Genomic DNA, 21,560 nt, shown 5'->3' on the forward strand with positions numbered 1-21,560 from the left:
CAAAAGTTGCAATCACAGAAAGCAGTTTAATCTTTACAAGAAAAAAGGCAGTTCTTTTATGTTAACTCAGTGCCATTGTGCCTACTTCATCACTACAGCAGCATAAAAAAATTTGCTGAGTGCTTCTGCAATGAGCTCCAGTAAAATACAAGTACATGTGTACATTTCAAAGGAACAAACAGCATTTCTTTTCTGCAAAACAAAACTATAACACACCCTGAAGCGCATGAGCCAGTTCCTTGAATCCTTAATTCATAGCGCAATTTTTTTTAAAAATGGAGATCGGAATTTAAACAAAATCATGCATTCAACATCCCATAGACTTTTGTATACTTCCACTAAAGTTGAGTTCTTGAACAAAAACAGCAGAAAAATACACTTCTGCCTGGACTGAAGGAAGGTAATGGAAGTAAACATTATAAATTAAATAGAGAGCTGATTAACCCTATCCGTACGTCATGTTTTACTATCATATCCATACGACGTGGTGAACTCTGAGCCACCACTTTCCAAAGAGGAAATTTACTCGTTAATCCGGTCCGTGCGCTTTGCATAGCAGTCTGTCAAAATGATTTTTTGAGAAATACTGAAAGTTTCAAGGAGATCTTCGTACTAGAACTAGAAGTATTCTAAGATGTGAAGAATACAACCCCTGGGGTACAAAATGACCCCAGGGCGTACGGATAGGGTTAAGACTTGAACACTGCAGCTTAAAAGAACAAAAAATTGTTTGAAGAGACAAAAACTGACGTGGCAATACAGTTTAAATTAACAGGAAATAATAGATAAACAAAAAGCAAAGAATAAAGGACTGTGCTAAAAAAATATGTTTACGAATAAAGAGCCCCAACATTTTGTGTGTATAATACCACTTTTTAAATCAGAAATTTACTTCAAAAGGATACTAAAGGACAGAAGTTATCATTTTCCTTTGTAAGATCAAGAAGATAATTAGGTCAAGACATCATGCTGCACAAAGTAAGGTAATAGTTGTATGACAGTAAGTGTTTTATGTACTCTTTAGTTTTAGTAAGTGTTTTATGGCACTTGCAACACAATAAGGTCATATAAGTGCCAAAGAATAGAGGAGTACAAGAGAGTAACAAACAAAAAAGAAGGAGGGGAGATAAGACGATAAGTTTGATAAGAAAGAAGAGGCAAACCACACGAGAGCACCCGCCAACCACCCACTTTATGTACTCTGAAGGAGTAGGGTCATTCAGGAGGGGAGCTGCTTCTACCCAGCCTGTCGCGGACAGCTAGAGGATACTATGAAGAAAGAATGGGGAAAAAAGGTTAACTTCCTCTCGGGTACAAAGATTGCTGCAAATAAGTCATGACCTCGACAGAGACCAACTTTAAAACCAGGAAACAGATGTCAGAAGACCATAGCAAAGGGAAGAGCAACAGCGAGTCAAATGTAGGTCACAATGAAGAGACAGATGTACCGTAGTAGCAGACACTTAATACAGTCAAATCTTCCCTAACGGCCACCTGTCCCAGACAATCACAAGTACAAATGACTTTCCCCCTTGCGTTTTTGTTAAAAATCATAATGAAATTGTCTAAGTCTAAGACGTCGACCTGTCAACCTTTTGGGTTGAACAATTTCAACTGTATATAAATCTAATATAAGACACACCTAATGAGGCACAAGACGATGAAACAAGAGTACAGACTCCAGACCCTATCCTGTATGTACTCACTGCAATCTGCATTGTGGGGAAAACTAGCTAAGTCAGCCTTACACTCTGTCATCACATAACACAAAATGCAAAACCAAAGAGAATAGAACACAAAGACTATTAGTATTTATCTGTAGCAAGGAGAAGGTACTACTGGCAGGTAGACCCACATATCAAAACCTGGGATTCAACAAATTTGTATCTGTACACAAACATGAAATACAAATACAGTAGAGGTAACTTCAACTCAAGTATGAAGCTGCAGGAACAAAATTTTGTGGGGAAAAAAAATAACTGACGAACACACAATGACCTTGACGGCTGTCTAGGTTTCCAACAAAGATTGACGCTTGTCCTCATATTAGTCTTGAAAAAAAAAGAACACAGTGGAATGAACCATTATGAATTATTCATTGAGAGAGGTATTAACTGCTTTTGTTAAGGTGCTACTTTAGCTTGTCATACTATAGTGGAATGCTGAGCAGCTAACTATTCTATTTGTATAGCAAAGTATTTAACTATTTACTTAGCATTGTAAACTTGAAGTGACACAAATGTGTGACATTGCTATTCAGTGAACAGAGCTGAGTTGCAAAAGAAAATTGTACTCTCTTGAGCAGAGATGAAAGCATGGGTGGATTAATATTTAAGTGCCAGCTTCATAAATTCCTGCAGAAAATTATAACAGTGAGCTTCATGCAAGCTATGACTGACAGCCACACAAATGTTTCACTTCAAAAACACATCTTTATAAGTGGTAATAGCAACATTGAAAGGGCAAAGATTTAAAACACTCTTTAAATCAGCTCCAAAGCCACAAAATGAAGCAATGAAGCACTGGTGCTCAAGCATCTTCAGTCATCCTGAGCCCTCCATCCCCATTTAACCCTTAAAGACCAAGAAAAAGCAGCATCAAATCACAAATTATGTAAGGTCAGATAGTTCATTATTGAATGCATGACATATATATAAACGGTTTATACATACAGAACATTTCAATTGCAATGTTTTACATTTTTTACATCATGATTACAGTCAGATCCTGGAAAAGATAATATGTGATTGAATTTTCTCTGTTGAAAAAAAAAAAATCTCATGCTTCATGGAACAACTTTCAAAAGTACATGACCGTTACTATACAGAAAAATTAACATGTTCCAATGTACATGGCATACATAAGAGTGTCAATCACTCCAGGTGCATGATTTAAAATTAGAATTTCAAAAATGCATGAAAGACATCAAAGCACTCAAGTGACGATCTTATCATCCCGTCATTCGAATCTCATATGAAATTACTTACAAACAAGTCTCCAAAACGGAAATCGGACATTTTTAGTACACTGCAAATTCGATCAAATGCATGTAATAAAAAAGAAAACAGATCCCACAGCGAAAATAATCATTGGTTTAAATCACATTTCATACAATAAGAATAAGCACTTTCACTTTCTTCCCACATCAATGTTGCATAAGAAGCATTTCAACCCACGCACAACCTTCAACAAATGTCGCATTAAATGGGTGTCATCAAAGGGAAAGTAGAAACACACAAATACATATTATATCAACAGTGATGGCTTAACAAATAGTATCATACCATACTTCAAGATTCCAGTTTCAGCGCATTAAAAAAATCGAATAAAAACACTCTGCAATGCCCTTCGCTCCAAAAGACAAAATAAAACGTCAATAAATTTTTTGCTCTTTACTATTGACACTCGGCTGCTCCCATTCCATACCTTGTTGTGCCTCCAATACAGTATTCACACAAGACACACTTTCCACGACGGTTTGAACCTCCAATGGAACAATACCAATATATTACAGTGGTGTCCACCCAACAGCAACTCCCTTGGAATTCAAGCCTTTTTGTTCTTAGGCGGAAGTTGCTGCTAAGTGAATTTTTCAAAAATGGCTAATCTGCACACCAACTCCTCCCCTCCCCCCACCCACCCACCCCCACACACACGGGTGGAGGTTGTTGTTATCTGCGTTGCTGAGAAGTGGACACCACTATACTTTAGATATGTAAGGAGAGGCCATCCGAAGGAAAACTGCAGTTCATTACAGTACAAAACTTGAAGGTAGCAGGTAATGGGAGTTTTATGCCAGGAATAACTTTCTTGCAATAGCATCTTTTCTTTTCCCCAAAACCCCTGAAAATAATATGCAGCTCAAAATTTATGCAGGACATGAAATCAAAACCTTTGACCTTAGGAGTTTATATAGGTTTAAGGGCTCATCAAACTTGGCCAAGTATACAGACATAATGTTGTCTACCAAATACCACACTGTGTGTGTGTCATGTAAGCCATTTAACTGTTTATGGTTTTGCAGATTTACAATTGCTTTTCATCATAAGTATGGGATATGGGTTTGCATTAGGCAGGACAAAGATTTAAAACAATAGAATTCATCTAATCGGAAACCATTTATCTGTAGTACAAAATAAAAGCCTTCAAACTATTTGGAATGGGTAGGGTGTTGACTTTATCCTTTAAGAAAGCTGAAAAATCAGGACCACGGGGAGCAACAGCTTCCCCAGACTCTTCCTCCATCTTATCATCAGATACTGGTCTCAAAGGCTTGCTGCTAGCATCACTGTCTTCGTCCTCGCTATCATTATCATCATCATCATCCTCAATATCCATCCAACCAGCGTCAGAACTTTCTTCCTGTTCAAAAACACTCTTCTCATTCTCCTCATCAAGACTGGAGCTTGCTTCCACCATCTTCGGCCACATGTTTTTGCGCCTGTTCTGAGCCTGATGATCATCTCCGCTAGAAGCTACGCTGCTGCTCCTCGCCTCGTGATAAGCTGACGGACCTTCAGACATATCATCTTTCAATGAGCCCAGCGACTGGTGGAGCCCGAGGTGTGGCAGGTCTTCTCCTAGAGAGCCAAAACCTGACGTCTCCGATGTATCGGCACTCGTGCTGTACGACGACTTGATGGTCTGAGGCGCTGACCCTGATGTTGAACTCACTGCCATCTCAATAGCTTCAGATTTAGCGCATGATGCTGAACTGGTTATGTCTTCCTCCGAAGACAGCGAAGCATTCCTCTCCCTTAATTTTGAGCCGGAAGAGCATGCTATGACAACTTGTGTATTATTTTCACCCTCCCATTGGGAGCTACCAGCAGCCAACATGCTCTCATTTCCGCGCACAATATTCACTGCAGTTGCTCTATTTTCGCGCTCACCATTGTCTCCATGAGACTCCTTGCTGTCATCGGCCTCTTCTTCATCATTTGCAGTAACTCCATCTTCACTTTCTATTGTAGTAGGTTCATTTCCAGGGGTTTTCAGGGACAGGGAGAAATTCATCGATACGTTTTGATTTCCATTGAGATCTTGTGTTTCTACTGCACTGTTTCCACCAAGATTTTCTTCATTATCTGACAGGTCTGAGTCAATCTCATCAGGACTCGGTTCCCTCACTCGACTTGCCAGCTTTGCACCCGCTCTTCTCAGCTCAAAGGCATGTCTCTGCAGCTGACGGTCTAGGAACTCATAGTCACTCTCTTCGTCTTCATCATCATTATCCTCATCATCGTCATCGTCGCTGTGACTGAAAGCCCCAACAATCATCAAACCCTGTGCAGTGGGCAATATATCCAGCGGGTATCGGCCCCTCTCTGGTGATAAAAACTTAGCTTTGACCCTCCGAGACTTTGAGGTGGAGACTTTTCCAGTGGGAGGCAATTGAAAGTCAAAATTCTTCCGGATGCTCTCTCTCACTGCGAGACGGCAAATGCACTGAAGAGACAATGGATCAACCTCAGCTGTTGAGAAAACAGATAAAAATAAAACAATAGTTGAGAGATCTTAAAACCATAGACAAAAACTGCATGGTAATATCAGAAGCATTTTCAGCTAAGCAACATAAAAATCAAAATGTCAACGTTTTGAGCTCTTCTTGGATTCGGACAGATTTTTATCCCCAAAGTATCAATTTTCAATAGTGAATCAAAACATATCTAGTGTCTCTTTCATATAGCAACAACCTGTTGAAAGACTAATTATTACAGTGGGCCACATTTATAACAGTCAGGTTCAGGATTTCGGCTAAAGCAGACTTATTATAAAATTATGAGTACGGTCTTTCATAACGTATAGTGAAAAAGTTCTTTTATAGCTGGAATTCAGACAGACATACTCGGCTATAACAGTGGTCCTACCATTGACAAAATCCTATTGAAAACACTCGACAAGACAGCAGAAGGAAGCAAATGAAACAGAACAGCATCCAATATGGCGAACTGCCCCGATGTGATCCACAGTAAAAAAAGGGTATTGCATCAATCCCGACTGTCCTGTTATGGCCGGGGCTCATTGTACCGAGGATCAGCAGGGTAAGGACCCCCCTCTCTACCCTTTTTTTTTTTTTTTTAAAGTAGAGGTTTCACAGCGTTCGCAATTGCATAAGGTCGTTTGAGCGCCAAGGGGTGGATGTCAACAGAGAAGTCCTTCAGACTTACTCTGCTCACCTCTCTAGCTTCAACAGCACAAAGTCTGCTTCGACTATCAAGGCAACCTGGAACTAGTGGGTCACAAGAGTGTGACAAACATACAAAAGAAGTAGAGGAAAAATTACGATAGTAAGGATTAGGAAAGAAAAAGCAGCAGTCCCCTGTCACAGTTCAGGCACAGTTATGAGCATGACATTGATGAATCAGCCCATTTACAATTACAATTCTACTGTGCATAAAAACTCGGGATGTTAATGTCCCCCCCTTTGGGGATGGCCTATAGACACTTCAGTCAAAAGCATCGCCTGGGGGATGCCTCCCTATCCGAGCACAAATTGTTTTGTAACCAGTCAAAAAGAACTTCTGTTCAGGCACAGAAAATCACAACCTAGAAACACCTTAAAATGAAAAGTTTCCATGCAAACATTAAATCTTCAATAATTTCAAATGAGAAACAGAAACACTTAAATAAAGATAAAACATGAATTTAAATGAACTTTTCCCTTCAATCTGAAGCTATATCTTCAGTCCTTTCAAATTTGTTTAACCACCCCAAAACAAATATAACATTAGCTTAATTTTAAACTACAAGCCAAACAAAATATTAGCATAAATTTTAACTACTGCACGCCAATCTTTACACTGGCTTAATTTAAAATAACTGCAAGACAAATTTAACATTCGCAAAATGTTGAACAATTACAGGACGTATAATAATTTAATAGCATTTTTAACTAGTGAAAGGCAAATTTAACATGATAAATGCTATATTAGCCCTATGCCCTGTTATATCGAGAAGGAGGGAACTGGTGAGAAATATCAATCATTGCAAGATTCTTGTTATATATGGGATCCAGTAATAAACTCAAGGGAAATAATAGAGTAGGCCTAATCTATGAGTTTGGTGTTCTGTTTATTTCTTTTTATTATCTCCCCTAAAGAGAATTTCGTTCTACAAGGCCTCTAGGTTTTACTTGATAAAAAATCAAATCAAGTTTCTTTCGTTAGCGCTAGTGATATTGACAGCTCGGTGTTGGCGATCAGACAGAAAGAGCTCTAGACTAACTGTGTTGTCCCCAACCCCACCACACCTGTGGTGCATTCCGTCTTCTGGCGTACGTTGGGTACACACCACACCCTGCCCACGTCACACATTCGCTCAATCCAACACAGCACTGTCACCTCTCCATCTCTGCATCCCCAAAAACGGAGAAGTGAGAGGCATGGTAGGCCTTGATAATTTCGACTAGGCTGGCCTATCACGCGACGTTTTCTGCTTGTCTGCGCATGCCACACCCTCCCCACTCATTAGCTCCGGTCGTCATTGTTGGCACACATGGGCTCTCCCATTCTTTGTTTCGCTAGATCACCAACAAGTTTCTCAACTGCATAGCAACAGCAATATTCCGCTATAACCGACTCGCGTGTTTCCCTGATGGCGTTATAGCAGCATTTTATTTACAAAGACAAAGAAGGGGAAAACAGGGTTTTAGAATAGTGTCTTTATATCAGACTTCTCGTTATTTCAGGACTCGTTATAAGTGGACTCCACTGTAATAAACTATGAAAACAGTGAATCTAATACTGACCTTATTTTAAGCAATTATAAGATAAATGTGTTGCAGTGTGGAGAAATCAGGCACTCGTCAAAATAACGAAATCGGAGAATCCGACATTTTGCCATCCGTTCGATAATTTTTATTGAATTTTCTTTTTTGGGCTCAACACCTTTTATACCTATTTAAAAACACATTTTGTGAGAACTTTACAGAAAAATTTTGATCAAAGGCGCAGAAAATGTAAATTTAGTTTTCAAGGACACTCAAGTTTCAAAAGTCACCAAACTTTGGCGGCCATTTTCTCACTAATTTTACCTCTGACACAAAGTGACCCCCAACGCAAATATCATCTTGACTTCTGTTCAACATGGATGGGCCTTTTTGTTCATCAAAAGCAAGACAAATGAACAGGCTTTATGAATATACCAACAACTCCATTTACCCAAACACTGACGAGTGCCTGATCTCACGTTGTGACACAAATGTGATATTTACCTGATCTTACGCTGCTAAGAGACAAATGACTTAAATAATCAAATCGCCCACACTTGTTCAACAGGTCATAATTCGAAGACAAGACGCTACCTTAGAATTTCAAAGTTCTATCTGATATTTTGGCCATTTTGAGTTACTATGACCATGAGGTCACACACCAAATGTTCTATCTGTTCAAAATCATGAGATTATTCAGAGTCGCCATCAAAATATTCAAAGAATGGCATTCAAAAATGCTTCACAAGTTGTGAAACTCAAAATTTTTAGCGTCAAATTTCTTGAAACTAGGAACAGAGCAGACAAAACTTTGTAATTCTGAGGTAGCAAAAAAATTAAGACTTACGAAGCATGATGGGATCTCCAATTTTATTGGCCGGATCAGGTAGGACCAGGGAGGCAAAAGACACAGGCAGAACACTCTCTGAGGTGAATTCTGTCTCGCTCAAGCGTCGAATTTTAAGAAGCTGGTGGGGGGTGTAGTGTAAAGGTTGTTTGTAATAATTTCTATAATAATGCAAAACTACAAAAGTTCAGAAAAATGTCATGCCCTTGTAACTTTTTTTTATGTCATACAGAAATAAAAACTTTTATACATAGTTGAACAAAAGCTTATTTAATAGTGGGAGCAACCCTCAGTTTGGCCAATTTTGGGTCAAGCTACGCGAATTAAGATGCTGGCTGATTCTTAAAGGTCAACCATTTCTCTGTTTAAAAATACCAAGTAAACAATTGAGAAAATCATTATTCACATTGTAAATTGCCTTTAGAAACATGAGGGTGGGTGGAAATGAGATGAATTTCACAATAATTGTCGTTTATCTCATACCGTTTTGTTGTTGTTGTTGTTGCAGTTTCCCCCCTACTCCTTCCTTAGTTTTCATCCCTTTGACATGAAACTTTCAGGAAACATAGATGGCATTGCTGTCATCAATGTAACACAGAGACATTTTCAAAAAATTTTAATTTTTTTCCTTTGGCAAGAGATTATGCCACCAAAATTTAGAAAAGCACCATATACATTGTGAAAATTCTCTTCTTTTTTTTTACACCTTTTCACAAATACTCTGTTACATTGATAGATAGGGCATTGTTTCAGGTATACCCTCACCAAATTTGGTCAAATTAATTGGTAAGTAAATAAGAAAGCCTTTGGGATTGACATTAATTGTTTATTTTCAAGGTGGTGGCCGTTTCAATAGTAACTGCTGTAGAAATGCAAGAGCAAAAGTACAGTCGAACCTGCCTTAACTGAAACCTGAGTAAAATGGAAACCTGTCTTAACGGAATCTCCCAGCTCCCCCCTGTCAAACGCGGAAACGGAAAGAAAAATCCGCTCCCTTCCGAGGGTTTTACCTGTCTAAGACGGAAAATGTGTTGCCCGCTCAGCCCTGATTTGAAACAAAACTCGCAAGTTTGGTTCCCCGGGAACTTTCAATGGTAGCCAGAGGCCAGAGGTGTGAAATGAGTTTGACCAATGCCTGCCGCCCTGATTGTACAGCCAGCCGAGCAAAGGGTTCCTCGAATCATTGTTACAAGGCGGTGAGGGGCGGCATTGGTTGACAGCGCTTATTACACCGACGGGTGGGGCTAAGGGTTGAAGCAAAGAAGATGTTCAAACATTTCTGATTTTAATAGGTCAAACAGTGGTCCTATGAAATGCAAGCACTGGGGGTAATTGGATAAATAAGACTGACGCATGTCATTATCAGAGAGGATAGCAGCTGAGGGGTATGAATTGTTGACCACTTGCAATTGCTTGCCGACCAGAAAAGTGACCCTTGATCCCACCAGCTGGGCCTTTGAATCCCCCCTCCCCTCCCCCTCCATCTCCCCACTAAATTCCCCTGTCTAAGATGGGATTTTTTTCTGGCTCCCTTGCGATTCTGTCTTACACAGGTTCGACTGTACATATCAAGAGATTTTTCTATGCCTAACTTATATGAAGACTTATATTTGACCTCGGGCAACAAACATAGAAAATGGACCTCGAGGGTTGCTCCTTCTGTTAAGGTTATAAAATATGTATTGAGTCGAAACAAATGTTACTGTAGGAAAAGTGCACAGCACGAAAAAAGATAGGAAAGACGTTGAGAATCCAAATTTATTTCTTATACACAAAGAATAAATTAATGTTGCATCTTTTCCTCTTTTCAAACCACCTTCAGGGCAGATTACATTTTTACTGATTAAAATGAAAAGTTTAAGGCTATGCTTTTGAGTATGTTCAAATGTTCAAACAAACACCAAGTCTGGGAGAGGGGAAAGGAGGGGGGGGGGGAGGGGAAGGGAAATTCTTAACATTAACAAAAACAGACCAGCGAGCAGCACCCACCTGATCCCCGACAGGAACTACAAGAATTCCACTGATCTTGATCATGTTCTGGATGGCTTCTTTCTGCTCCGAGGGGCACGATGCTCCGCAGTAGACACGGTCGTAGAGGCGGTTCTCAGGGGCAAGGTTCAGGCAGTTGCCAACAGCAAACTCTGGCTCACACAGTTCAAGGTCGTCAAATTTCCGACTTGCAGTTTTAAAACTGTCCAGCTTCTTCCTGGCATATGTCACATTATCTTCATGCAGCTCAATTCCGTGGTTGATGCCATAGGGACCTGTGAAAATACAACCCAGTCTTTCAGAAAGAACCTAATGCAATGCAAATCGGCTGACCTGGTCAAATACATCTTACTAAGTTTTGGGGGTAAATTCTATACAGTGTGGGGTTTTTTTGTTGTTGTTTTGTTGAGGGGAGGGGGGGGGGGGGTTGTTTGGTTTTTTTAATACATTACGTCAGACTATATCCAGTGTGTTTTGCTGACTCCTAGTATGTGCAGCCTGTATCTCTTCCTCTCTTGTGCTACTTGAGAACTCTTTCCTGCTTCATACATGGTGCGAACATTCCATGACGTAATCCGAAGAGACTTGATCGACAGAGAGGATTTCGGGTCAGGAGAGTCCTCTCAGCTTTGTCCGCTGTATTTCACTGTTCCGGCTGATACAGAAGCTCCTCCGTCTCCCAAGATGGAAAAACAAAAAGCCATGTTTGTCCATGTTTCTGTAACTGGCTGTTTTTACTGAGTCGGGAAGTTGGCCCACCGCAAACTGGCACTTTTCGGGCGACAAGACCTATGCACCTTTAGTCGTCTCTTATGACACGCAGTAGCACGGCAGGTGTATTCTTTGTTCCCCCATAGTAAAACTATAGGGTCCTCCACCTGCAGGGGCTTAATACGACTGTGCATCCTTTAAATGGTTCTGAACCACTGTTAATTTTTTTCAAATTTGAAAATTAGTTTAGTTTTAGTAAATGTTTTACGGCACTTGCAACACAATACAGATAAATAAGTGCCAAAGATTAGAGGTGTTACAAGAGAGTAACAAACACAAAAAAGAAGGAGGGGAGATAAGGACAATAAATGTTTGATAGGAAAGAAGAAGCAAACCACACCAGAGCACTCGCCAACCACCAACTTCGAAAGTTAAGTGGTCCGGAAGTTTTAGGCGACCAAGGTGAGGAACTTTCACAAATATACAGATATACATTTTCAAAAAGGAATGACTCTCCAGCTTAGGACATGAAGGCATGCAATTACAGTGAGTAGGCCTATAGGATACACCTACAAGTGTATCACTTTCACAAATTCCAGCCGGAGAACCCCAAGGCAAAAACGCAAGCTGTCACTACTAGACGTCACAGTTAAAGTAAAAGCAAGTTCACAATGGCGATGTAAATGTTAACAAAGAAACAAAACAGCTTGAAATTCAACACCCGGGAATTCTATAATGCAAGCTACCATTAACTGATCAGTCTATCACTTCATGAAATGGAGATGACAATAACTTACCAATCATAAATCCAACCATGGTGTTAAGGTATCCTGTTCCACTGCCCAGGTTTAAAAAAGACATCCCCTTCTCTAACTCCAAAGCTTCCATGACAGCAGAGTAAATGCAAGGGGCAGACATGTGAAGTGTGCCACATTTCCATGCCAGATCTTTGTAAGCGCTGTCTTTGTACTCTGCAAGATAGTAATGTGCCCGGTCGACAATCCGGAACACCCTTTCCACCTCAGACGTCTTGATGTAGTTGTCTTCCCTCAAATTATCAACCAGCTCGTCATTGTCTTGTCCAGAACTTACCGCTCCCCCCATGCCTGCAGTTTAGCAGAACGCGTAGATACAAACTGAGAAAAGGAGAGAAGTCCTGTCATACAAGAGGGCGACCTGCAAAATTTCATAAAATCAAAAATAAGTAAAAGCAATCAAAAGATGAAATAACATGAGTCTGAGAGATAAAAGAAGTTGACAATTGAAAAATACCAGTAATAAAACAGTGGGTCTACTTGAACTCTTCTCCCCCCCCCCCCCCCCCCATACACACACACAAACTCACATATAAACACAAATTCAGGGAAACAGAAAATTGACGTTATTGTTTCAGCTCGGTGTGTATGAGAATGGTACTAAAACAGCAACCCAGATAAGAGCAAGCTCTACCTAACATAACCACAGCTCGTGTAACGGAATTTTTCTAGATACAATACATTAACCTTTTTAGCAGCATACTTTTCCTCTGACAGAAACCTTTGTTGTAATAAATTGTCTGACGACAAAAATCTTTGATGATTCAAAAACAGTGTCATCACCAAGACTTACCCTTAATTTCAGTGTGCGTGAATATAAACTCCTCTCAAGTTTATCTCCACACTATACCAACTCGAGCGAAAATTATGCTAAGTATAGGAACTAAGTTCACACCATATCACGAAGAGCCACATCTTTCAAAATCTCGTCTAAAGGAGGAAAAGTCCATTGTGAGTAATACCACCCTTAGGCGATCAAGCATCACTCACTGACACTGTTTATGTTCTCACTTTCCGACATAACAACACCATCACATCAGGTGATTAGGAGTCTCTCTCTCTCTCTCTCTCTCTCTCTCTCTCTCTCTCTCTCTCTCTCTCTCTCTCTCTCTCTCTCTCTCTCTCTCTCTCTCTCTCTCTCCATACAGTGTGTATGTGTGTGAGTGTGTTGTTGTTGTTGCTACTATGTGAGTGTGTGTAAGTGTGTGTGTGTGTTTGTGTGTGTGTGTGCGCGCGCATGTGTGTGTGCATGTGTGCGTGTGCGCATGCATGTGTGTGTGCACGTGCGTGTGTGTGTGTGAGAGAGAGAGAGAGAGAGAGAGAGAGAGAGAGAGAGAGAGAGAGAGAGAGACACAGACAGACAGACAGACAGACAGACAGACAGACAGACAGACAGACAGACAAACAGGGTGTCCAGCAATATTTGCTGAAAAAATTTACTGCCTGGAAAAATAATTTACCACCCAGCAAATCAAACCCCACACCAGCTAGTAAATTGTGAAATAACTTCTCCAAGACAGAACTATCAAACATTAATAGTAAAATTATAAAATATGCAATGCATAAAAATTGTAACTAACACAGAAACATACTTTAATACACCCACAAGAAAACCTACAACTCGAGGCGACAGACCTCTTGGCCTAGCACTAGCATTACCACCAATGATTGTATAATTCATCTTTGGATTGAGACTTGCCAAAAAGCAGCATTTGTTGTAATGAGATAAAAGACACTGACACTGGATTGAGCTCAGGTGATATGTATCCAAAAAGCAGTGAGTGCACCACTGAAGACAGAAAGGAAAGAATCTCTATGCAATGAGTGGGTAGTTTTAAAGCCTCTGATCAAGTCTGTCCAAATTTTCTTTAAATCCTACTTTTGCTTTTCTACTTGATGAGAACTTCTTGATGATTTTACGTTATAGACACTTCATGAGAATACAATACCAATTACAGTCAAACCTGCCCTGATGGCCACCTCTATAAGATGGCCACCTGTACAAACGGCCACTTTCCATTTCCCCCCTTGCGTTTTTTCTATATAATTTAACTGTGTAAAACGGGCACCTGTCCAACGCGGCCACGGTCACAATAATTTAACACACAACCCTTATAATACTAAAGCAATAATACCTGTCTAAGACGGTCACCTTAGTGACTCCATTACGTTTTGTCATAAATTGTGCATTGGCTCCTGGCGTTGTGGGCGAGCCGTCATAATTCAATCACCTGTCGTTGTTGTTAGGTAGTCCCTCCAACCGATCATGTTGCGTAGGCCCCTCCCACTGTTGACCAATAGCTACCAATTTTCAGCTGCTGGAGAGGTGAGCGTGTGATTCCTCATAACCCATAAGCCCCGCCCAGAACTCATACACAAATCGTAAATGAGATGAGTGGTTACTGTTTACCCAATTTGTAACAAAGTAACAAAGGACGTCAACATGAACTTGTTACAGAAGCGTCCCTCGTTCTCCGAGTGGTGGCGACCCATGTGTTTGTTTTAACATGGCACTCGGTCTATCTTGTCTGATACATTTCGTTTTATTGTCACCATTGTGCAAAATCAGCGACAAAATAAAAATTACAAACGAAATACAAACCAACAACAACACCAACAAAGACAACATAATGGGGCTACTTTCGATTGGGACCTCAGATGGGAATGCTTTGTTTTCTTTATCTTGATCAGTCCTGCCTAAGACGGCCACCTGTCTTATACAGCCACTTTTCTCCTGGACAATGGGTGGCCGTCTTACGCAGGTTTGACTGTAATTAGTAGGGAAAAATTTTGGGCTCACACTGTCAAGTTCGGTAAGGAGGCAGCTGTTAAGCAGAATTTGTACACACCCAAATTTAAACAAAAAGGAACCTGCCAGCGAGCCAGATCAACAGGTTAACATTTTCATTTAGATGTCAGTTATAATTATCACTGTGAGCTACATACAGTAGCCTATAGGATGGGTCTGTATTTTTTTTAAATGTTGACACTTTTCATTTTTGTAAATGGGAAAGCAGATAGTCGAACCTGCCTTTGAGATCAACTCTTATAGCAGTCATCATTATTATACCAGCAGCCATGATGTATGACACCTTTGCATTTTTCCTATGTCTTTTACCTCTCTATGCATTATGGTCCCTGTCAAATGTGGCTATCGTCAGCCATTTTTGCAACACTTCTTTTAGTCAGCTTCAAAACCTACTCATAGTCTGTCATAGCGATCACATGCTTCAAAAGTTTTCCATTAACCCATCATCCTACTAAATGCAAAACTAAAGAAGCAATTTGGTTTTATTCTTTATCACCTGACTAGGCATTAAACTAGTAAGAAGGGGCAGAATTTAGTGTAGCATTTATCCAATGTTGCTAATGATATCCAAGTGTCCAATGAACTGAGCCTACTGACATTACTGTATGTTTTTTTGTGGGTTTTTTAAAAAAGTGTTTTTCGGCACTCTCAACACAAAAGGTCATATATGAGTGTGCGGGACACATTAAACAGTTTTAGTTGGTAGGAAATTTTGAATTTTGCCCAGGTGGTGGCCAAAGCCTATTCTTATCGATTTTGGACCACCAAGGGATCTTTAACATGCACAATTTGCACACAGGACCTCTGAGATTTTCGCCCATATCCGAGAAGGCTAGGTGTTTGATCTTACCTACCATAAAAGACAGCAGGAAGTAGAAGCAGGAGAAAGGCTGCAGACAGAGTCAGGAGTCCAGAGGAGGGGGCAAAAGAGGTGAGGGGATGGGGGCAGAAAGTGGAGATGAAAGCAGACGATAGAACATTGTTAGAGATAAGGAAAAAACATAGAAGAAGAACATTTTTAGAAAAGAAAATTTTCTGGCGCTATCGGGATTCGAACACGGGGCCTATTGAATAAGAGGCAAACACCCTAACCTCTCGACCACGAGAATCCCTTGACATTTATATGTGTAGAGGGTCAGGGAGGGATAGTGTCTCTGTATGGGGAAGGCCTGCCATGTCCTTTTCAGGACAGCCCTCTTTACATTGGTTCTCACCTGACACTGAACTCTCACCTGTGGCTTCACGAAGCTGAAGCATACGCAGCGGCCACACCCCGGTAACCGTTTTGGCAGGCGGGCTGAACCAGGTAGAGGGTAGCTGGTCATGTTTCGAACCCACTAATGAGTAAATTAGGGTCTGTCTCCCAAGGCATGCAAAAACTGGCTCCGGCGGACTGTGCAGACGAAACCACTCGATGGTTCAAAGGCCAGAAAGGCTGTCCCAGCAGAGCGTCGTAGAGCGCGACAAGGGCACAGTGAGATAAGAACACACTGCTGGCCATCCGCTGCCTCCTGGCCCATCTCCAGCCGTCTCGATTTTGTCGTGCCACCGGAACTAGATGGACAGGGACAAGAGAGTGAGGCTGACTACTTTGCGCAACTCTCCCTCACTTAAATCAAATTCAAGCGCAAGTCACGACTACATCATCCCCACCCTCATCATCGCCCTCATTACTTCTCAAGTCCTTCGGCGACGGACGAGTGGCCAAGCGACAGGCGTGGACACACTGGCAGTCGTAGTCACAACTCTACATGTAGGCAGTCCAGGCCTTGTGGTCGCTTTTCAGTGAATGAGACAGCACTGGAACTCGGCAGCCACTTGGGCGACGAAGCAGCCCTCTTTAGGATAGCACTGTTTCTCCCCACATCCTGGGGACGGGACTAGAAAAGGTGTCCTAAAAATTGCCTGTCTCACCCTCCCCCGGCTAGCATGCCCGCGGCTGGCAGGGGTCCCACACCAGCGGTAAGAAGAACTCAAAAAAATCTAAGACGACCATCACCTCTGGCGCATGAAATGCGCGCACCCTCCTTGACCGTTCAGGGAGTAACCGTCCCGAAAGACGGACAGCCCTCATTGCCAGCGAACTGGGCCGATATAAAGTACAGACTGCCACCCTCAGTGACTCGCCTCGTTTAAGAAGGACAACTCACAGAGCAGTCTGTCGGCTACACGTTCTTCTGGATCGGTCGTGGACTCGACGAGCGTCGCGAGGCAGGAGTTGGTTTTGCTATCAAGTCCAACCAGGTCAACAAGCTGGCAGCTCCCCCTAAGGGAATCAACGATTGCCTGATGACTGCCCGCCTCCCGCTCCCCAAGAAGAGATTCGCCACGCTGATCAGCGCTTACACACTCACTATGACCATCCCCGACGACATAAAAGGAAAATTCTACGAGGACCTAAAGAAGACCATCACAGCCGTACCCAGGGCAGACAAACTCATCTTCATTGGTGACCTCAATGCTCGAGTCAGCAGAGACCACAAGTCGTGGGAGGGAGTGTTAGGGAAACACGGTGTTGGCAACTGCAACAACAAGGGACTCCTCCTGTTGAAAACCTGAGCTGCCCACGATCTCCTCATCACCAACACGGTCTTCCGCCTGCCCAATCATAACAAGACGTCATGGAGGCACCCCCGCTCCAAGCACTGGAATCGACTCGACTATGTCATCATCAGGCACAGAGACAGACAGGATGTGAGAGTCACAAAGACCATGTGCGGTGCAGAATGTTGGACGAACCATCGTCTCCTCATCTCTAAGATGAGCCTCAGAATCACACCATCCAGGAGGCCCCAAGGCATGAAAGTGGCCAAGCGATTGAACGTCTCCAAGCTCAAGAATGATCTTATCAAACATGCGCTGGTAGAAGTGCTAAAGGGAAAACTACAACCAAGCAACATAGACCCACATGCCGAAGTGGAAACAGAGTGGGCATGTCTTCGTGATGCCGTCTATGATGTTGCCTTAGACATCATTGGCTCCACTACCGGCAAGCACAAAGATTGGTTCAATGATAACAGCTGTCACATCCAGATAATATTAGAGGAGAAGCACCGACTCCAAAGAGTACTCCTCAATTACCCCTCCTCCACCTCAAAGAAAGAGAATTTCAATACGGTCAGGAGGAAAGTACAGTACGATCTACGACGACTATGACAAATGGCTCAGTGAGAAGGCCGACGTCATCCTGGCCTACTCAGACAGGAAGGACATGAAGAACTTCTTCAGTGCTCTCAAAGCCATCTACGGACCCACCTCGTCAGGGCAGTCCCCTCTCCTCAGCGCAGACAGGGGCACGCTGATAACAGACAAGGAGAAAATCCTCGAGCTCTGGGCACAACACTTCACGAGTGTCCTCAACAGACCATCATCCTTCAACGAATCAATAGTGAAGACATTGAAAGACTACCACAAGTGCCAATTGACAACACTCTGGCAGACCCAACAACAGAAAAAGAAGCAATGCTCGCCATCAAACGCCTGTCCAGTGGCAAGGCACTTGCAGGTGCTGACTCCATTTCAGCTGAAATCTATGCTTCTGGAGGCCCGACACTAATAGAGAGACTGACAAGCCTGTTTACCTCCATGTGGTTACAAGAAAAGCTGCCACAGGAACTCAAAGACACTTCGATTGTCCACCTTTACAAGCGCAAAGGAAACACGAACACCTGCTACAACCACCGAGGAACCACCCTGCTCTCCATCACTGGGAAGAGTCTGGCTCGCATCCTGCTCAATCGTCTCGTTGCACACCTGGAACGTGACCTGCTCCCTGAGAGTCAGTGTGGATTCTGCGTGGGATGCAGTACTCTGGACATGATCTATGCTGCTCATCAACTATAAGAAAATAGCCAAGAGCAGAACTTTGGACTCTACTCCACCTTTGCAGACCTGATGAAAGTATTTGACATTGTCTGCCGTGAAGGGCTGTGGAAGATCATGGCAAAGTTTGGGTGCCCCGCAAAGTTCTTCGTGATGGTCCAACAATTCTATGATGGCATGACAGCAAGAGAGCAGGACGGTGGCTAGTACTCCCATTCCTTCCCCTTCACTAATGGAGTGAAGCAGGGCTGTGTGCTGGCCCCCACTCTGTTCAGCATGATGTTCTCAGATATGCTGACCGATGCCTACCACAACGGAGATATCGGTGTCGATTTTCGTTACCGCACAGATAGAAAACTTTTTATCCTTTGGAGGCTGCAGGCGAAGACCGAAGTCCATGCAGGCATAGCCCACGATTTCCTCTTTGCGGACGACTGCACGCTGAAAGCCAGTACTCAGTCAGACATGCAGGGAAGCCTGGACAGTTTTTCCAAAGCCTGCGAAAATTTCGGCCTTATTATCGCCACAAAGAAGACCGAAGTACTGTACCAGCCAGCCCCATTGGCTCCTTACATAGAGCCCCAATTTACCATCTATGGTCGGAGACTAGCAGTGGCAGATAAGTTTGTTTACCTTGGCAGCACTCTCTCTCGCTCGGTCAGTATCGATGAGGAAGTGGCCTACAGAACTGTCAGAGCTAGTTCAGCCTTCAGCAGACTGAAAGACAAGGTCTGGGAGCCAAGAGGACTGAGCCTTTACACGAAGCTCAAAGTGTATAAAGCAGCAGTTCTACCATCCCTGCTCTACGCCTGCAAAATGTGGACAGTCTACAGCCGGCATGCCAAGCAGCTCAATGCCTTCCACATGAGATGCCTCAGGACCCTGCTTCGTACCAAGTCCCAGACACTGAGGTAATACAGCGGGCCAAGACGGAGAGCATACGCTATCCTACTGCCCTCTCAGCTCCGGTGGGCCGGCCACGTTCACCGTATGGACAACTCTGGCCTCCCAAAGAAGTTACCCCACGGTGAACTAACCTAACTCAAGGCAAATGTTCTCTCGGCAGGCAGAGAAAACGCTTCAAAGATGCTCTGAAAGCATCCCTGAAGAGTTGTGACTTTCCCCATACCACCTGGGAAGAAGCTGCTTGCAATTGCACAGCTTAGCGCTCATTAGTAAGATCGGGAGTCGCCAAGTTCGAAGAAAGATACATCAGAAAGAAAGAATGGAGACGGCAGCAGAGAAAAGACCGAGAAACCCCTACCTTCCAGCCTAGTCCATCCCCAACCATCCCCTGCCCCCACTGCAACAGACATTTCCGAGCGAAGATCGGCCTGATCAGCCATCTCCGGTCACACCCCACCCCTCCAGTGATGTGAAGTCAAGGTCATCTTTGTCAGAGAAGGAAGAACATCATACGTGACACTATGGTGACTATACATGAATTAATGTGTCGTTGGTCTGGTTTTATTTTATTCATGGACCCATCTCAAGATATTTTAAAGCTTTTTTCTTGCTATTCAATTTTCAGCTTTACATAAATTTTGACTTATATCCTCTTCAAATTATTAGTTTTATGAGACTATGGATATTTTTTTATGAACTTTTTTTTACAAATATAGGACCAATGGCGTAGCAATTGACTTTTTAACAACATGGGGGGGGGGGGGGGTTCAGGGGTATAACCTCCTGATCTAAAAAGAATCTGGGGGATTTCAGGGGGGTAGGGGGAGGGATGTGCTCATGCATTATACCATGATTTGATGTTTCGGCAATTATGACTGATTTAATTTGCAAGTAATTAGCCCTCCAAACAGTGCAACTGCATGCAGGTCTAAAACTAAAATTTAAAAATGACCGTTGGTGGTTTACATGCAGGCCCTCAATGAAAGTTTGTTTTCGTAATGACTATTTTTAGCCCAATATAATACAATTTATAATGTTATTATATATTTATGTCAGTATTGTAGCCTGCGATCATGACTTAGAATCTGCCTATCTATGCCATAGCGGTCACCTGTCCATAACAGTCATTTTTCTCTGTGATCTAGAATGAAAAGGACAGGTTTGACTTTTGTGTAATTTTTCCCCTCTAAATATTTATAAACTAAACAGTAAACACCCAGCTCACTGGAGAACTTGCCTTACTTGGAATGTTCATATATATGTAACACAGAGTAAAGTAAAAAATTCACAGTAGATTCAGAGCAGCGTTGCAGAGCACAGAAATTTCATTTATCATGAACACCTCGTCCCATGACCATGCTAAGCAAGCTGTACCTTAGCCCAACCCTCCCTGAGGGATGTTAATAAAAACACACTCCGTAATAATAGTGACTGAAGTGCGGAGACATTTTGCTTCTTGTCGGTCAAGCGATTGTGCCTGCCTGTACTTCGCCCAAATTTCGCTGGGACCTGCATTGAATTGCATTGCCCCTTGTCATTCTTATGCCTTAGGGTGAAAAAAAGAAAAGAAACGAAAGGGGAACAATTAGGCATGCAGACAAAATATAGACCTTTGTATTTGTACGTCGTCCTCGGCTGAACAAAGAAAACAAAAATATCACCGCCGTTGCTCTGCGTTGTTCCACTTGGACTTGGACAGCTTGCTAACCTATCAGCTGAGCTTAGAAAACCAAAACAACAACAAACGATGACGTCACTTATTATATTAACATATAAACAATTTTTTTTTAATTTGTGCTGTTTAGGAAATTTCTAAAGCTGAAAACTGATTTTAATACAGCCACATTCTTATATATACAATAAATAAAATGTTACAGAATACTTTAGCACATAACGTTCATTCGAGGTTTGTAAACTGAAATGAATAGCCTAGACGTGCTCTTCTGATTA

The 21,560-nt window shown here is 42.3% G+C and overlaps 1 protein-coding gene across 2 annotated transcripts; it reads right to left on the reverse strand.

Moving 5' to 3' along the window:
- Positions 1 to 1,792: 1,792 nt before the first annotated feature.
- On the reverse strand, positions 1,793 to 21,342 carry LOC101852524. Of its 2 annotated transcripts, none has more exons than XM_005112004.3 (5): positions 21,221 to 21,342; positions 12,056 to 12,394; positions 10,548 to 10,822; positions 8,559 to 8,679; positions 1,793 to 5,474 (listed from the first exon to the last, which is right to left on the reverse strand). In XM_005112004.3, exons 2-5 carry the CDS (start codon positions 12,360 to 12,362, stop codon positions 4,120 to 4,122), a joined length of 2,058 nt encoding a protein of 685 aa, XP_005112061.1. In that variant the 5' UTR covers positions 12,363 to 12,394; positions 21,221 to 21,342; the 3' UTR covers positions 1,793 to 4,119. The 2 variants fall into 2 exon arrangements, with proteins under 2 accessions (XP_005112061.1, XP_005112060.1); XM_005112003.3 differs by having other exon boundaries at positions 12,056 to 12,434.
- Between the last annotated feature and the right edge of the window lie 218 nt (positions 21,343 to 21,560).

This window comes from Aplysia californica, unplaced genomic scaffold (genome assembly GCF_000002075.1).
Source record: "Aplysia californica isolate F4 #8 unplaced genomic scaffold, AplCal3.0 scaffold01163, whole genome shotgun sequence".
Lineage (NCBI taxonomy): Eukaryota > Metazoa > Mollusca > Gastropoda > Aplysiida > Aplysiidae > Aplysia > Aplysia californica.